Below are 16394 nucleotides of genomic sequence, written 5' to 3'. Positions count from 1 at the left end.
CATCTTTGCTCTGGTGGGGCGCACACAGAAAGCTTAGCATCTTCACCAAGACACGGAGAAGCACCTTCTCGCTTAGTGACCCCAGCAGGGCTGCACCGGGCTGCCGTGAAGGAGGCGAGCCGCGTGCCGGTCGGTGCAGGGGTCTGACTCTAACCCGGCCTCGGAGTCGAGGCCCCGAGAGGCAGGGGGCTCCCTGGCCCTGCTCTCACCTCCGCTCTCTAGGGACTGGCCGGGCTCCCTGGCCCGGCACCAGCGCCTCGCCCGCCCCGGACACCCCCGTGCCGGGCCCGCCTGACCCAGACACTGGGATGGGGGTGCCGGCCCCGAGCCCCCAGCCCCGCCCAGGGCAGCCCCCACCCGGCGGGCTCACCTGGATCCATTCATGTGGTCGTACTCCCGCTTGACGCTGACCCTCACCGGCTGGTTCATCCACTCCTGCTGCGGTGGGAGGGGGTTGATTTTGTGGGGCTGGCCGTAGTCGGGGCTCCCTGAGGCGGTCATGTCGGCCTTGGGGAGGTGGGCCGCCGCTCCGTACGCGGAGTCAAAGAGGGACTGGTCGTCGCTCACCACCGACAGAGCCTCCTGGAGGGCAGAGAAGGAGAATAGAGCCCCGTGTCACCCTTGACCCAGCATCACTCTCCACCCCAATTCCAGGACTGGCGGGCCTCCCAGGGCTGCCAGGGGGTCAGTGACACTCACGCCCACTTGGTGGATCTCTGCGGGTGACCCCGGGTGAGGGGGAGGCTGGGCAGTGACGCAAGGAGGATTACCAGGAGTGTGTTCACGTAGGTATGGAGGCTGGGACCCCCAGAAAGGAGGGCGGGGAGCAGGAAGCCAAGGAGAATGGCTACACGGCGCACATGTGTGATGTCGTGGTGCTCAGAGCCCAGGCGCTCTCCGGATGAGCAGAAATGCTGGTCGCTAGCTGGGGGAGCCGTCCAGCTACGGGCACATGAGAGGGAGCATTTCTTTTATAGGTGAGGCCAGTGAGACCCACCCAGAGAGGTTAAGTATGTAGCTCAAGGTCACACAAGGGAAGGGTGGGGCCCAGGGCTGTGGCCCTGTCTAATTTCAGTTTCCTTATCTGTAAACCGGAATAAGAATAGCTTTTTCACCGTTGATAGGTGGTCAAATGAGAAGACGTAGGGACAGGTGTCTAGTTTGTTTGCTGAGGGGCGCTCCAGGATGCTGCTCCATCTTACACACCCGCGATTCAGGCGGGAGTCTCTCTGCCTCCCCAGGACTGAGCGCTCCCTCCTCCTTCCTTGCCTGACTCCTTGCGATGACAGTTTCCAGTCTTAAATGTAATGATTCAGCATGCCCAGGAAAGAGGGCACCATCTCAGCTCTGTGGGTGGGGAAGTCAGGGCTGAAAGAGGATGTTCTGTCCTCCCATTCAGGCTGTCCCATCACCTGCCGGAACGGGTGGAGGTGACGGATGGAGAAAGGCTGTCCTGCACTTTCCAGAGACCTACCAGCCGAAGCCCGGAAATGAGAGTCTCCCATCCCTCCCAGGCCCGTCAGATCACAGGGACCCAGAGCAGGGACTGGGTGTGAGGGTCACCGTATGACCTGATTCCACCAAGTTAAGTTGATCGTGTTTCAGAAAAGAAGGTAGTCATCTATAATCTAGAATTAATTATCATCTACATAATCTAGAATCATGCAGTCTGTAATTGTGGGGATGAGACAGTCACCACATGCAAAATGCTTAGAACAGTCTCCGGCACATAGTGACGCCCAGTAAAGTGACCTTTGAATGACTATTAGTTTCAAGTAACGATCCTCTGAGGCCACCTGCTCTGGGCTGAGTTGTTCACTTAAAATTCATGTGTTGAAGCCCTAATCCCAGTTCCTCAGCATCTGACCCTAGGTGGAGATAAGACCTTTAAAGAGATGATTAAGTTGTTTACCTTAGCCCCACCCCTTCCTGCCCCGCCCCCCACCTGTAAAATTACCATCTGTCTACCAGCTAACTGCTACCCCTTCGCCCAGGGCCATTCTCAACCCTAGCAGGAGAACAGCCATACTTCAAAAGAAAAGGCTCTTCTGCGTCTGTTTCCGGCTGAGATCAGGGAAGAATTACTGGAACACACTCCGGGAAGTCTGCTCCCACACCAGAAGGCTTTGCCAAGGACAGACATGGCCGGAGACGGGACTTTCAAAGCTGAGCTGCTTGCATCGTATGGAGAGGACAAGGGGTCCCGGGATTCAGACCGAAACTCTGCTGCGAGCCTTCACTTTCCACCTGATGCCTGTGTCAGGCTCAGAGCAAAGCTGTGCTTCTCAGAACCACTTATCTTTGGTTATTATATCCATCTTCCCCTTCACTGAGGGATCAGCCTGGGCTCTACATCCCAAAGCAGTTTGGAACTGTCCTCCGGGCACACAGTGGTCCCAAGTAGAAAAGTGTGACATTGTCGTCTTCCAGAGGGCTGAGCCTCAGCCCGTGAACTTCTGGGGTTCTACACGAGAAGCAGAGACGCATTGCCACCTGGGACCCATAAATGCCCTTTGGGCGATAAAGGTGATGACCGTTCTTCAGTTCTGCTACAAAGAGGGACCACATCTAAGAAACGGGGTGTCGTCTTCTGTGGTGGAGAGTGGCTTAATTGCTCGATCATGCACAAAGCTTGCAGTTTCCAATGAAAGAACTTCTTCCATCTTGTCTCCCCTAGGTTAGGGGCGAAGATGATGGAACTATGGCAGCTAGGAGGCCGGGGAGGCACGACTTGGGGTAGTGATGCTCTGGTGAAGGGAGGAAGACCCCTTACATCACTATCCCCAGAGAGCACAGGTCAAGAAGCAGAGAAACAGGATTGTCAAGTCGGAGGGGCCAAGCAGGTGGCAAAACCCAGGTTCACAGCAGAGAGGCTGTAACAGAGGACAGAAAAGACCAAGCTGGGGCTTCCTGAGGCTGACCGTGGAGACACTCTTACAGAGAGGAGAAAAAATACTTTACAAGACAAAGTGTAGTTTGGTACAGGGCACAAAACTAGTCTGAACTTATTTTGAAATAGAAGTTCCCTTTAATTCACCATCAAAAGAAACTCCAGCCAAGAGGCCATGTCGCAGGAGGAGAGGACCCTGGTTTACCCCAAACCACCTCACACCTCTCCTGTCTGTCTAGTCTTGCCTGGGGCTCCCCAGGTTTCTCTCTCGGACTCTTTGCTCCGTGACCACACACTCCCACACCCTTCCCTCACCCAGCCCACCCTGCACGGCCCCCTGCCCATCTGGCTCCCTTGAAAGCAGTCAGTACCGCCATCGACCACAACCTCGGCTCAGATGCCTCTGAGAGCTCCCTTGATGTCATGGCAAATCTGCTCTCCTCCGCCTGTTTCCCCAGAACTCAGTGCCACCCCAGCTCCCCACCGGGCATGGTCCACGCTGCACACCTGTCCTGGGCGTGCCGTTTCCCGCGGCCCCACTAAACGAGCCCTGCGTGCACTTGTGTGTCTCAGAGTCTGTGAGTCCTTGTGCTCGGAGTAGCCTTTCTTGGCCCTCTTGCCTCCTGCGTGTCCCAGTCTTCCCATTTTGTAGGTGTGTGCAGTCTTCCCTCATGGTAATGCCCTCTGGCTCATTCGAGCTTTTAAGGGCTAAGTGAGAGTACCGCTTGGGTAGACACACACACACACGCACATACACACTTTTCTGTTTGCAACCATTGACAGGGAAAGGGCTTAAAAAAATTGATAACAGTGTGGAGAAGAGAATTGGTGGTTGGGAGGAGGTGGAGAGAGAGAGAGAAGTTAAGGAGGGCGGCCCCTGTCTGCCTGCTGGGCCGAATTAGGAAACCTACCACAGGCAGAGGAGGGAGGCGGGGGCTACTGGGTGGGAATCGAAGCCTCGGGGAGCCGAGGCCCCAGACGTGCTGGTCTGGGTGCTGGAGAAACGGCAGGGTTGGGAGGGTTCCCTCTGCCTCTGAAAGGGCACAGCAGCCCTCTGCCGTTCCCAGCTGAGAGCTTTGGGGTTGCCCTGAGACCACGTGCCGCTGGTGCTTGAGGGGCAGTGGGGGTGGTCTCCAAACTGCCTTGGGGGCAGCAGGAACATTGAGGGAAGACGGGCAGGGAGCAGGAGGAGGCCAACAGGAGCGTCCTGCGGGGTGAGTGCGGCCGACAGACTGTGTGAGGGCATCTGGTCCCCTCTGGGGACCCCGGGGGTCCCGGGGGGTGATTTGATGTGGGTGTCAGTGCCGAGGAGCTGCGGAGCCGTCGGGCTGGCAGACACACCAACGACACGCCTAGAGCTTGTGGCACGTGTGTGGCCGCTGCTGTCTTCAGAAGCCGGTCACTTTTGCTTAAACTCTCAACACTGAGTTTAACTGCAAACCTCTTCCTTGCGCTTAAGACACTGCACAGGAGTGAGTGCACGGTTGGTGTTGGAGATCTTTTCACTGGTGATTTGTTGCCGGGACTTGACTTCGGGCTGACAGGCTGAACGTGGAAAGGACAGCATGGAAGTTCAGACTGTTCTCAGAGGGACCGAGTTCCTTTGCTTCCCTCCTGCCTCTGGACGCGGCCCTGAGCCCTTCATTCAGACGGAGGCAAGGCTTCTTCACAGACGTGAGCGCAGGCTGCTGCTGAGGATGCTGTGTGGGGACTGACTGCAGTGGGATGGGCAGAGGGCGTGTGGCGCTCAGCGCTGGGGTCTGTCTGTAGGGTCTGCTCCCTACCTGTGCCTGTGAAGTCAGCCCTCAATCAGCTTAGTAACAGGATTCAGAGAAGCTCGTTGCTCCGCTCTGCTGAGCACTGGGAAGGCAAGGCCAGTCAACCAGGATGCTCGGGTCCCTCAGCCACTGTGTCTTAGACTCAGAGGGAGGCACCTGGTCCCTTGACTCCGAGCAGGCAGGTGGCCCAGAACATCAGTATTCCACCTGTCCCATTTACCAGAGCTCCCAGGCAAGGGCAGCTACGAGAAGCAGCAGCTGGAGTCCCAGGCTAAGTGGGTGCCATGTTTGCTCTTAGCAATGCTGACCAAAACATGCCTGCCTTCCTTCCCGGGGTGCCCTGCTGGCCCAGGGTGCCACAGCTGACGGGCACTTGTCCTGATGCAGACCAGTTTGGGTAAGATGCCTTCAGCACATCACTGATAACACATCCCTGTTCTCATGATAGAAACAGATCAAAGTAGCAGACAATCATCATAGCATTTATTACGTGCAAATCCTATTTACGTAAACGATCTAATTTACTCCTCCCAGCAATTCTGCAAGGGAGAGACTGTTGGCATCCTTACTTTTCTGATGAGAAAATGGATATTCAGAGACATGAGCTAAGTTGTTCACGTCACACGGCAAGTGAGTGTGACCTGGTTTCAAACTCATGTCTGCTGTCTGGGCACTTACCCACTACCTGTCACCTCCCAGTTGGACTATAACCCCTTTGAGGGTAACTCCTTGTGTTCACGGCAACACAGAGCACAGTCTTTGGAGTCAGAGAGATTTGGGTTCCAGTCCAAGTTCCATCAATTACTCACTGACACACCACCTAGTGCAATTTATTTACACTTTATAAACTTCATTTCCTCACCCGTAGATTGGGGACAATACCAGTATCTAACCGGCTAGATTCTGAATAAAGATAAAATGAGATAATGTAAATTAAGTACCTAAATTAGGTGCCTAAATTTCTTAGAATGTAGAATATACCAACTTTTAAAAACAATTAAAAAAAAAAAGCACAATGCTGCGAGATGCCAACGAGAACCTGTGGGTTGGAGTTGGGGGCAGAGGGCAGGGGCAAGGAGACTGATAAAGCCAGGGAGATAACGTCTTTCTCAGCTGGGTTGGCTACTTGAAAGTAACCAGGGTTGCCTACAGTTCAAAATAAGTGGGTTTGAAGATAATAGATTTGAAATGTGAATTCCATGGGCTTCTAGAAAAGAGAGCCTACTTCGCTAATCTGTGTTTCTGCGTCTCCCTTCAAACTATCACATAATTCCATTGCAGCCTCAGGCCTCTCTGTCCCTTTCTGGCGTCTGAATTCAGACCTCGACGTGGCACAGGCAAGGCTCTGTTAAATAACCCTGCAAACGAGGGGAGGAGGCATCTATTGCTGAGATAATCAGGGCAGGAGGCGGCCAGCACCTGCTCACGCCGCCCTTCAGACACCGTGCATGTGGTAAATGTCAGCAGAATGCCACGTGCAGAACTGTGAATTCACTAATAAAAAAACCTCCCTTATTTTGAATTTGTCACATATATGTTGTTTTCTTTTCTCTTCCTTTTTTCAAAGTACCCGCAGATGTCTCTTCCAACATTTGTTTTCCTTAGATTAAGTCAAAGGTTATTTTCCAAGGGGACATCGGTTGAGTGATGCGGGATGTGGTCAGAGCATTGCTACGTCGTGGCCTGGGTGGTATTAGTGATGAACTGAGAACTGCGTCTCCAAGCAGCTTAGCAGAGATGGAGGCAGAGATGGAAAAGCCCCCAGAGCAGCAAGGACAGGCAGGAGAGTGTGCCCTGAGGACCTCCCCGTTCTCTGCAGAAACACATGGAAGAAACGGCCACTGTCCTCCACGGCCAGGACAGACGCACACGAGCCACAGTTACGGGCCACATGGAGTCAGAGACGGAAAAGGCCCAATTTCCCCAGCCTTTCCTAATTCTTACTATTAGGCTGAGTGTTTATTTCTAGCACAGGGAATGACCCAAGACACAGGGCCCGAGAGGCCCTGACCCCATGTCCCAGTTTCCTTCCCATCTTCTCCCCCGATTCTGTCCCCTGCCTTGTCAGGACAGCTTTCTGTGGCTGACGAGCTTTGCTGGAGGCAAGTGAAAGGATGTCCAAAGCAACCAGAGCGAGTTCCCTGCCACTGTCCCTGCTCTGAGGGCCCTCTGGGCTCCCAAACCAGGCCTCTCTGGAGAGCGAGTCCCTGGGTCACCATGGGGAGCCCACATTCTTTGCATAATGACCAGAAGTCCCTTCTCTTGGCAGCCAGAGAGCATACAAAATGCAGACAGAATTCTTGGGAGCACAGTCCTCTGTCTTCTGTTTTTGGAAAGCAGCAGTGTGTGTGTGTGTGTGTGTGTGTGTGTGTGTGTGTGTGGCGGGGGTGGGGGGGATGTCTCGCCACAGTCACATCCTAAGTGTCGGGAGAAGATGGCTCCTGTGAGTGAGTTCAGGCCTTTGGCTTCTCCGTCCCCTGACTGCCGGCCCCATGCCCTTTCCAGCTTATTATTTCCATCTCGCAGAGGGCAGGGGTGAAAGGGAAGGGGGGGCACATTTTTGGCAAGGTTGGAGAAGGAAGAAGGTGGCAAACACGCATCAGTCGCCCAGTCCTAACTGAAAGCTCTTCTGCTCAGGACAGGGCAGGCGCTGCCCCTGCTCACGTCGGGGAGGCTCTTTCCCCAGAACAGCCAGAGCTGTCTTTCCAGTCTTTGCCACTCCCCACCAAGAGGCAGTGTCTCCGTCCTTCCCCTTGAGCCCAGAGGGGACACTGTGACACCTCAACAAATGGAAGGGGGCAGAAGTGACCTCGCATGGCTTCCAGTGAGGCTGCAGAGGTGTCAGGACGTCCACCTGCTTCTTGATCTCTCTCGGGCCTCTGGCCCTTGGGCAGCGGCCACCGTCCCACGCGGAAGCCCAAACCAGCCCAAGCAGAGAAACTACATGGAGAGGTCCACACAGAGAGCAGCTGAGGCCGCCAGCCACCGGCCCGCATCAACCTCCAGACCTGGGAGTGCGGAACCGTCAGTGAAGGCTGACAGAAGCCGCAAGCACAACAAGCTGTTTGGCGCCGCTGGATTTGGGGGCAGTTTCTCACGTGGCCCCTGGTGCATCTCCTGTCACCTTCACCAGCACCGAGAGAACCCATGTTCCAAGGAGGCAGGGGGTGATCGTGTGAGGGGCCTTCTCGCTACGGTTACTGGCGCAGGCTGGCAGGCGTCGGCACCAGGACTGACTACGAGGGAAGTCGAGGCACAAAGCCTGCCCTGTCTAGGGTTCATGCAGCGAGGGCGGCTCAGGCTCAGCGCTGAGGTCTAACGCCCGTGACAGCCCCGCAGAGAAACTGCTTCAGACAAACAACGAGAAAACCAGCGAACAACAGGCAAGGACCACTGTTTCAGATTAGAAAGGACAAGTAAGACAGGAGTTATTTGATAACCTGAAGTACACAAGGAACTTTGACAACCGTTACCTCACTTAACCTTTGAAGATGTGAGTTAGGACCCTTATTTTACTGAAAAGAAAACCGAGGTGTCCAGAGGCGTGGGCCTTCCGTCCCTCAGCTAGTGACTGCCCGCCCTCTTGCCTTCCTGCAAAGCGTCCACTCTTTCCCCCGAACCGTCTCCGGTTGGAGGGCTCTTGTCCCACCCTGGGCTGTGCCCCGTGGCCAAATCGGCCTTGGAAACTCAGAGTGCTCGGCTGACTTCTGAAGTAACTTCTTGGAATTTCTAACCCTCGCAACCCCACCCCCCTGTCCTCCACCCCCGTCCCTGTCACTTAAATCTTCACTAACTGGGGAGGGCACTTTTGCTGGGACCAGCCCAGAAAGGCAGCTGGCCACGTTCCTAGAAGATGGAATTGAAATCCTTCGTAGATGAAAGTACTTTATTTAATGGAGTTTAATAAATTAACGGAATGAGCCTCAGTGAGTTCAGAGGGGAGGATCTGAGGGTCCATAAAGGCAGCCCTCATAGCAGGACCCAGGGCCGGAGTCCCCTGTCGCTCACAGTCTCCCTTCAGATGCGCCTCCACATCTCCCGTGGGTATCTACCTTTGCCCGTTGACACTGAGTTTTCACAGTCACTTTTTGACCATAACCACATTTAAAGGGCATCTCTAAAGATCGAAGTGAAATTCTCCTCCCACGGAGAATGCTTTTACTGCTGAAAAGAAGAAAAAGTGCTGAATATGGAAGCTGACAGGAAGGGGGACAGAAGGTTTGTCTGAGCCCCAAGAAGGGAGCACTTTATAGTATCTGTACTTTGTTTCTTTACTGTGGGCCTGACCGCTCTGCAAGCTGCTGCTTCTCAATGACAGTGGGGACAGAGAAAGGGCCAGCATGATCTGTCGCGTGTAACTTGTTCCATCTGACCATCGGAGGGCCAGGCTCCTCTCCAGTGATGGGTGGTGACCTGACCATGGAGGCGGATTCCCCGGTGCCCAAGGACGGGGCAGCACGAGGGTGGGACGTGGAGCCAGACTCAACATGACTGGGAAACTCAGATGATCTCTTCTGTGAGACTGAGCCCGTATTCTCCTGCCCATGCTGATCGGCTGCAAAGGTTAAATAAAGCCCTGCCAGGTGCAAAGGGGTGATGCCGAAGAGAGAACTGTCAACCATCAAGACACAGCCCCAGACGCCGGGGGGAGGAGCAGTCAGGGGAGCGGCAGTCCTGGACACAGCAGCAGAAGATCCCAATCGATGTCACTGCTCATCCCTTGCCCTGGGATTTTGTCCTGCCTGGTTCCCTGTACCAGCCGGGAAACATACTGGGATACTTCCACACCGGAGGCTGAGTGCTGCTGCTCTGGGCCCCCTCCTTCCTCCTCTGCCCGGGACAACTGAAGGGTCAATGGCTGGCACAGCAGTTCCCCTGAGACTCTGCTCCACGACAAGGGGTTGGCATCCAGGTGCCCCCACAGCACACGTGGGTGGTTATGCATCAGAATGTTTCCCTGCCGCAGAGTGCGGTTTTCTGATTGTGGAGGCAGTGTCACGAGAGGATGGTTGAAGATCTGGATGGGCGAGGAGCAGCTTCTTTCTCCAGAGGATCCCTAAGCATGTTTGCTGCTGGAGGGGGTCAAAGGCGAAGGGTAGAGGAAGCGACCCACTCCGTTGCTCTCCTTACTCCACAGGGTGCTGTCGTAAAATCTGCTCCAATACAAGGCACTGGCTACCAGCTGGGTCAACGCGGGGCTTTACTGGCTGTGCGACCCGGGGCAAATTACCTAACTTCTTGGTTCCTGGAAAATTTAACCTGTCTTCTCCTGAATGTTTTGTTCTCTTTGACAATGATGAATGGCCACACTGCTCTGACCGCAGAGAGCTGGACGCTTGGAAGAAGCATCCTCATGGGGAGTGGCTGCAGTGTTTCCTCATAGAACCTGAGATCCTCCCACTGCGGGGGGACGGGACACCCGGAGACAGGATTTAGCTCCTGGGAGCGGGGCTCTCAGAGTTCCCCCTGGGACTTGGTCTTCATGGGTCTGGCCCTGCAGCTGGACCCAGAGGATCTCAGTCTGGTCTGTGGTGATGAAGGGATGGGGGTGGGAGGCAGTTCAGAGCTGAAACAGTGGGTTCCCCCAGGGGGAAGCAGACACTTGGCCACCAGCAGTGGCGATGGCATTTGCTGCCATTTTTGCAAGCACTGGGGAGAAGAGGAAGTGTAGGTGGCATGTGCCCTTCGGTGCTTCTTCAACTCCTGGAGTGCTGGGAACTGTCCCATCCTTTCTCTCAAAGACCAGTTCTGCTGCTAGAGGCACCCAAAGAGAGGGACCACATGCATCTTATTCACTGTCTGCACCCAGTGGCTTGTACAGATCCCAGCATCTAGTAGTTGTGCAACAAGTCTTTAATGGATAAGAACCCTAGAGCATGATGGGAAACACCGAGCCCTCCCTCCCCCACTGGCACCTCTGCCAGAGCCAGACTTCCCGTCACTCTGGGCCACGAGCCATTAAAGCCTGACACCCAAGTTTGTCTATTGTTTTAACCAGCCACACCCAGTGACCCTTTCTTGCTCAAATTTAATCAAGAAGCCACTGACCACTCCCCCCCATCATCCCCTCCCCCCAAAAGCACTTGAGGTCCTTTTCCTAGAAGCTGTGATCTTATCGGAGGATGTCCTCATGTGACAGTTTCCATGGCAACGAGTACTCTCATAATCACAGGAAGTCGGGGAGGAAACAAGCACACAGGGGCCATGGCTCTGGTCTTCCAGCTGCGCTCAGGGCGCCCCTCGCAGGGCATGAGAGCAGATCAGCCTCAAGATGCAGGGAGTCCCACCCCCTGTGTGCAGAGATCCAAGTGTCTGTGACCCTCGGCTGGCCCAGTCAGGGCGAATCCACTTCACCTTGATGGACAGACGGGCCCGGCACCGGAGCTCCACTTGGTTTCATTTTCTCACGGGTTGTTGGGAAAAGGGGAGCCCGAACCCATGCCCAGTTTTTACGTCTGTTTCCTTCCGTGATTCATGCCGAGGGGCCCCGCTGGGTGACCGCATGCCCAGTGAGTCCTGAGTGTGCAGGACCTCCAGCGGTCACCTCCGGATGGGCCAGGCTGTCCAAGGGGTTTCGTTCTCTTGCGGCCCCGGGGGAGATGGTCAACAGATGGCTGCAGCGTGGTGGGGTGGGAGGATTGGGAGGAGGGTGCCTCCGGAGCTCAGGTTTCTGGGCGGGCTCCTCAGCCCCGCCCGTCCCTGCCCACGTCCCGGGTTTACTGCAGTCTGCTCCTCCACTCCGTGCCCACCCTCTGTTCATTTTCCCCTCTGTTGTCTCCACTTATTCCTGCATTCTGCCCTATCCCTTCTCCCTCTCTCGTTCCTTCTCCTGCATTTTAACATCCTATTTTAAATAGGATCTCGTTATATAAGACCTGCCAGCCCTTTCTCACCAGCACTCTCACCCAGTAGACATCTGTTTAATACATGTCTTGATTACGCATTGGGTGTCTGCAAACACCCACGTGAAACCAGCTTCCTTCCCCCTTTGCTCAGTCCAGCCATCCTTGTACAGAACTGCCTTCCTTTGCCCCCCTCTGCCTCAGCACATCTCATTCATCCACCAGACCTTCATGGAGGACCTACTACTTGCCAGACATTCGGCCGGGAACAGGGGATGCTGAGAGAAATGAGACTTGAAAATCACACGCTGGCCCCCCAGTTGCTCAAGTCTGGGGAGAGGCCGACATAAACACAGGCATGCGTGCTGGGGGCACGGGGGGCGTGAGTGAGGGGCTTGGGGGAGGCAGCACCTGAGATGCGTGGCAGGGGACCTCCCAGCACCTCTGCCAGGAGGTTTCACCGCCCTGCGGCCCGCTGCTAGAGCCCTCACTCTGCTGAAGCCGGCAGTACTTTCTATCCACCGCTGACTCACCACGGTATTCCAGACTACCTTGTCACTTTGCTTTTATTTCTATTTTACCCATTAATACCTTGGTTTCCTCATCCCGACAGTGGGCACAAGGGCAGAACCTACTTCACAGGTTAATGTGAGAACAGGGCGAGCTAACAGGTGATGATAAGGTTCTACCTCACCCCTGCCACAGAGTGAGCGCTCCTTAGGGTTAACCTTCTCGTTCTAATTCACAGGTTCTAATCCAGGAAAAGCGCTTCGTTTCCCCAGGGCCTGTTTCTTTACCAAAACACAAAAGGACTGTGAGCAGTGAGAGCGATGAGCTCCCTGCCAGGGCTTCAGTCCTACAATTGATTGTTAGATTGAGCCTATAGCCCCGTTTGCCTGGGACGGTCCCAGTTGATGACTGTTGTTCTAGAAAGTGCTTAATAATGCCTCCTTTCACTCTCTAAATTATCCTGGTTTGGATGGTGCATTATGGGGCCACCCTGTCTATGAGGAACCTGGATTTCCCGTGTGCCTCAGCCCCACGGGCCACGGCTAGTCACCCCTGCCCTCCTTCCGGGGCGGCGGGGTCAGGAGAATGGGGGACAGCCTGGTCTACACTCCAGAAGCCAAGCATCGCTCATCTTGGAGCCGAGACTCCGTCTCTGGGACCCAGCTGGCCTTTCAGCTGGCTGCCACCCTCGGAGCAGTTGCCCCCTGGGTTGGCCTTCATCCTCGTGGACGTGAGTGCCAAACCTAGGCATTCTGGCACTGGGCCTCCTGTCTCTCTGCATCCATCTATAGGAAAAGCAGATGCTTTGTGAACGAGTCCTGCCGTGGCCTTCCGGTGACAACGTCTCAGTGGGATTCCATGGAGGTATTTTGTTTGTCACTCCCAGTAAAGCTGGTTGAGCAGAAAACCCAGCTGAAGCCCACTGACAGTTCCTAGGGACTTGGGACCGATTTGGTTGCCCTCTCTATAAAGGATACTTAGTGCTCGACTCTTGGAAGATTCTGGAAGTACCGGCCTTGCTCCATAGGAGCCACACCTGTTTGTCTGTCTCAAGGACACCGGTCATGGTGGCTGTGAGCCTTAATCCTTGACATTCCAGAAACTTATGGAAAATGGGCAACTGGCCGACTAGACGAGGATGCTGTGAGGAGGTGTCCAAAACCTCACCCAGGCCTGTCAGCTGCTTGCCCTGCTCAGTTCCCTTGACTTCAGGCTCCACTGTCACGGGCTGTCAAATTCTTACACGGCTGCTTCTGCTTGGGTTTCTGCCCCACTGGGATCGCCCACCATCAGTAGGGCTTGGTGGATTTCATGAGACAGTCAAAGCCAGCGATGCCAACCCTCCCTACCCTGCCCTTCTCGGGAACCTGTGAATGCCCAGCTCCTTCTAAGCCTGAACCAAGAAAAGTTTTGGGTCTCCCAACTTGAATGTCTTTTAAAGTGTTGAGGATTGTGGAAAGGAACAAGGGTACGTGTACTCTACAACCTCAGTCTTAGGATAAACTCAGAATGAAGAGGCAAAAACATTCACATAAACCGGTGATTCTTTTACATGGAAAGAAACTGGACTCTTTCGTTTGGTCCTTTAGATCAGTGCTGTCCAGCAGCACTTCCTGCAATGGCGATGTTCTCCAGTCTGCACCGTGCAATACAGAAGCCACCAGTCCTGTGCGGCTCTCAGCATTTAAATTGTGACCCGTGTGACGGAGGTGCTGACTTTTTAAGCTTTAGTTACTTTTAGTTAATGTAAATAACAGCCCTGTGCCACTGGTGGTGACTGCATTAATCAGCACGGGTTCTGGACCCTTGGTGCCTGGTGGCTGGACTACGCGCTGCTCAAAACCTGTGACAGTCCCTCAGGATATTTCTTTAACATGTCCTGTCTCATTAGAGGATCATGAAACATATTTGGCACAAAAAAGCATGCATTCATTCATTGATGCATTTCACTTATTTGACAAATATTTATTGGACTTGTGCTATGGACCAGGGACTGTGAGAAAAGTCAAGAATGGGTCAATGGAAAATGACATTAGAGAGTTTTACAAGCATTTGTTGGTGACCCTGGAATTAGGAGATTTGTAGGAACTTCCCCCTCACTGGTCTGGCCGTGTCTCTGTGGTGGAGTAAACACCTGGCAAGGGTGTGGGTGATCTGGGGACGAGGAGGGGCCCCTGGACAAGGGAGCAGCTGCTCTGGATGTGCTGTGTGACCAGGGCCGGTGCCCATGGGGAGGAAGGTGATGGTGGGAGAGGGAGCAGGGGACGATCCTGAATTAAAGGTGGTGGGAATGAAGGCATGTGGTGAGGGTCAAATGAGAGGAGAACCAGGTCTGCCAAGGAGAGGTCTGGAACGTGTAAGGCGCTGCATTTTAATGGAACAGTCTGAGGTGATGGCTTCCCCAGACAGCCCAGTGTCCCATCGAAAGGAGCTGAGCAGCTGCCCGTCGCCCCCTGAGAAGGTGGCGGGGCATGAAGCAGCTGCCGAGGCTGGGGGATTTCAGAGGAGGGGAGAGCAGTGAACTGAGCAGGCGTGTGTCGAGGGGAGGGCGTTAACACTCCACTGACTGTCAGCACACGGACTGCGAGGGACTTTCCTGGTCACAAACAGCCAGCGAGGACCTCAGGTAAACATTTCATCCCAGGTCTAGAGAGCATGCAGCGGGGAGAAGGGGTGCAGACCTGGCACTGCCACTGTCCAGGGCTGCTTCGTCAGGGATTTGGAAGGGCACTGTCTCCGTTTAGTAAAAGGCTGTGGCTCTCACTGCAGGACCTTCAAACAGCGTCTCGATCTTGAGGGATCTGCAAGGTGGTCAGATCCTGCAGTAGGATGCCCTAATCCTGGCAGGCTGCTCAGCCCCGGAGCCCAAGTCCCAGTGGGCAGGTGACTGTGCTGGAAAGCAGACCTGTAGACCACGTGCTCTTGGCCCTGTGACACATCACGGGTGCTTCTCAAATGCTTAGCCCTTAGGGGAGCAGCAAACTTGACGGACACAGCCTGGGGCTCTGGGTGCCAACTCTGCCTGGGAGCCCTTCCCTTCTTCCCACAACAACAACATCTGCATGAAAACAGAATCTCTGCTGCTGCACCTTCTCTCCCTCCTCGCCACCTCCCCTCCTTTCTGGTCCCCATCCCTCCCTGGCCATGGTCTAACATCATCTAAGCAACCACCTGCCACACCAACGCTAAGAGGTGACTGGACCATCAGGATGCCTCAGATTACCTAACCCTCTGAAGGGTACAGACCCACTTCAGGTCCCAGTGGTCAACAGTGGATGCTCCGATCTCACTGAGAGAGATTTGATCTAAAATATTTACTCTTATAACCCAAAGGGATTCTTGAACTACATACAGTTTTAAAGGGGTTTCCCCTTCCCTCAGAGCAGATAAATCCTCTTCATTACTTTTAATTTAGGTGAATGTTTGAAAAAAATGCATTCTTTAAGCATACAGACCACTAACTGGAAGTAGAGGAAGAGGAGGGAGTGAAAGCATGTGGGGCCACAGTCAGGCGGGCCGACGGGAAACGAGGTTGACCACATTTATGGGGTCTTGATCTTTGACAACCCAACATCGTTCAAGGGTTTCTCTGACTTCATTTCAGGACTCCCAATAGAGCACTACTTCTGTAAACACCAAATGTGATCTCCAAGGGGAACAGGGAACAGATAGAAAACATGTTGACTTGATTCACAACATAGAAAACGTATGGTTACCAGTGGGGGAGGTGGGTGGGGAGGGATAAATTGGGAGTTTGGGATTTGCAGATATTAGCTACTATGTATAAAATAGACAAGCAACAAGGTCCTACTGTACAGCACAGGGAACCACATACAATGTCTTATAATGGCCTGTAACGGAAAAGAATATGAAAAGGCATATATATATATATATATGTGTGTGTGTGTGTGTGTGTGCATATGTAACTGAATCACCATGCTCTACATCAGAAACTAACACAACATTGTAAATCGACTATACGTCAATACAAAAAAATAATAGAAAAAAGAAAGAAAGAAAGCAAAGCGCAGATGTCTTTGGATATCGTTTTCCGTTGCGATCACAGATTTACTCTTTCAGGCCCCGCACGGGTCCCTCGAGGGCCCTACGGAGCACACCTCTCCGACAGAGGCCGTCTGACCACCGTCCTCCCTGTGTGTCCGCGCACATTCCCGAGTGTTTACTTCAGCTTCCAGCTTCCCTCCCCACCTTGGGCCGGGGGTTTCTCGGGAGGCTGCTGTCTGCACTTAGGGGCCCAGAGAGGCGCAGACCTGGCTGGCAGGGGCCACTGTGCCCCTCTAACGTCAGGGCAAGTGAATCCAGACCCACCCGTCCCTCACACGTGGGGACAAGAGGCGCAGCCAGAGGGTCTGG

The 16394-nt window shown here is 54.2% G+C and overlaps 1 protein-coding gene across 2 annotated transcripts in view; it reads right to left on the bottom strand.

The window, feature by feature from the left end:
* FLI1 (Fli-1 proto-oncogene, ETS transcription factor) overlaps positions 1-16394 on the bottom strand; it is a 109812-nt gene that overhangs the window by 49136 nt on the left and 44282 nt on the right. For both annotated transcript variants that reach the window (XM_031443389.2, XM_031443390.2), the window contains exon 2: positions 371-582. In XM_031443389.2, coding sequence (XP_031299249.2) covers positions 371-501 — 131 coding nt within the window. In that variant the 5' untranslated portion in view covers positions 502-582. The remainder of the gene's footprint in view (positions 1-370; positions 583-16394) is intronic.

This window comes from Camelus dromedarius, chromosome 34 (assembly GCF_036321535.1).
Source record: "Camelus dromedarius isolate mCamDro1 chromosome 34, mCamDro1.pat, whole genome shotgun sequence".
NCBI lineage: Eukaryota > Metazoa > Chordata > Mammalia > Artiodactyla > Camelidae > Camelus > Camelus dromedarius.
Note: the sequence above shows the minus strand (reverse complement) of the source record. Positions and strands in the feature narration are given on the sequence as shown.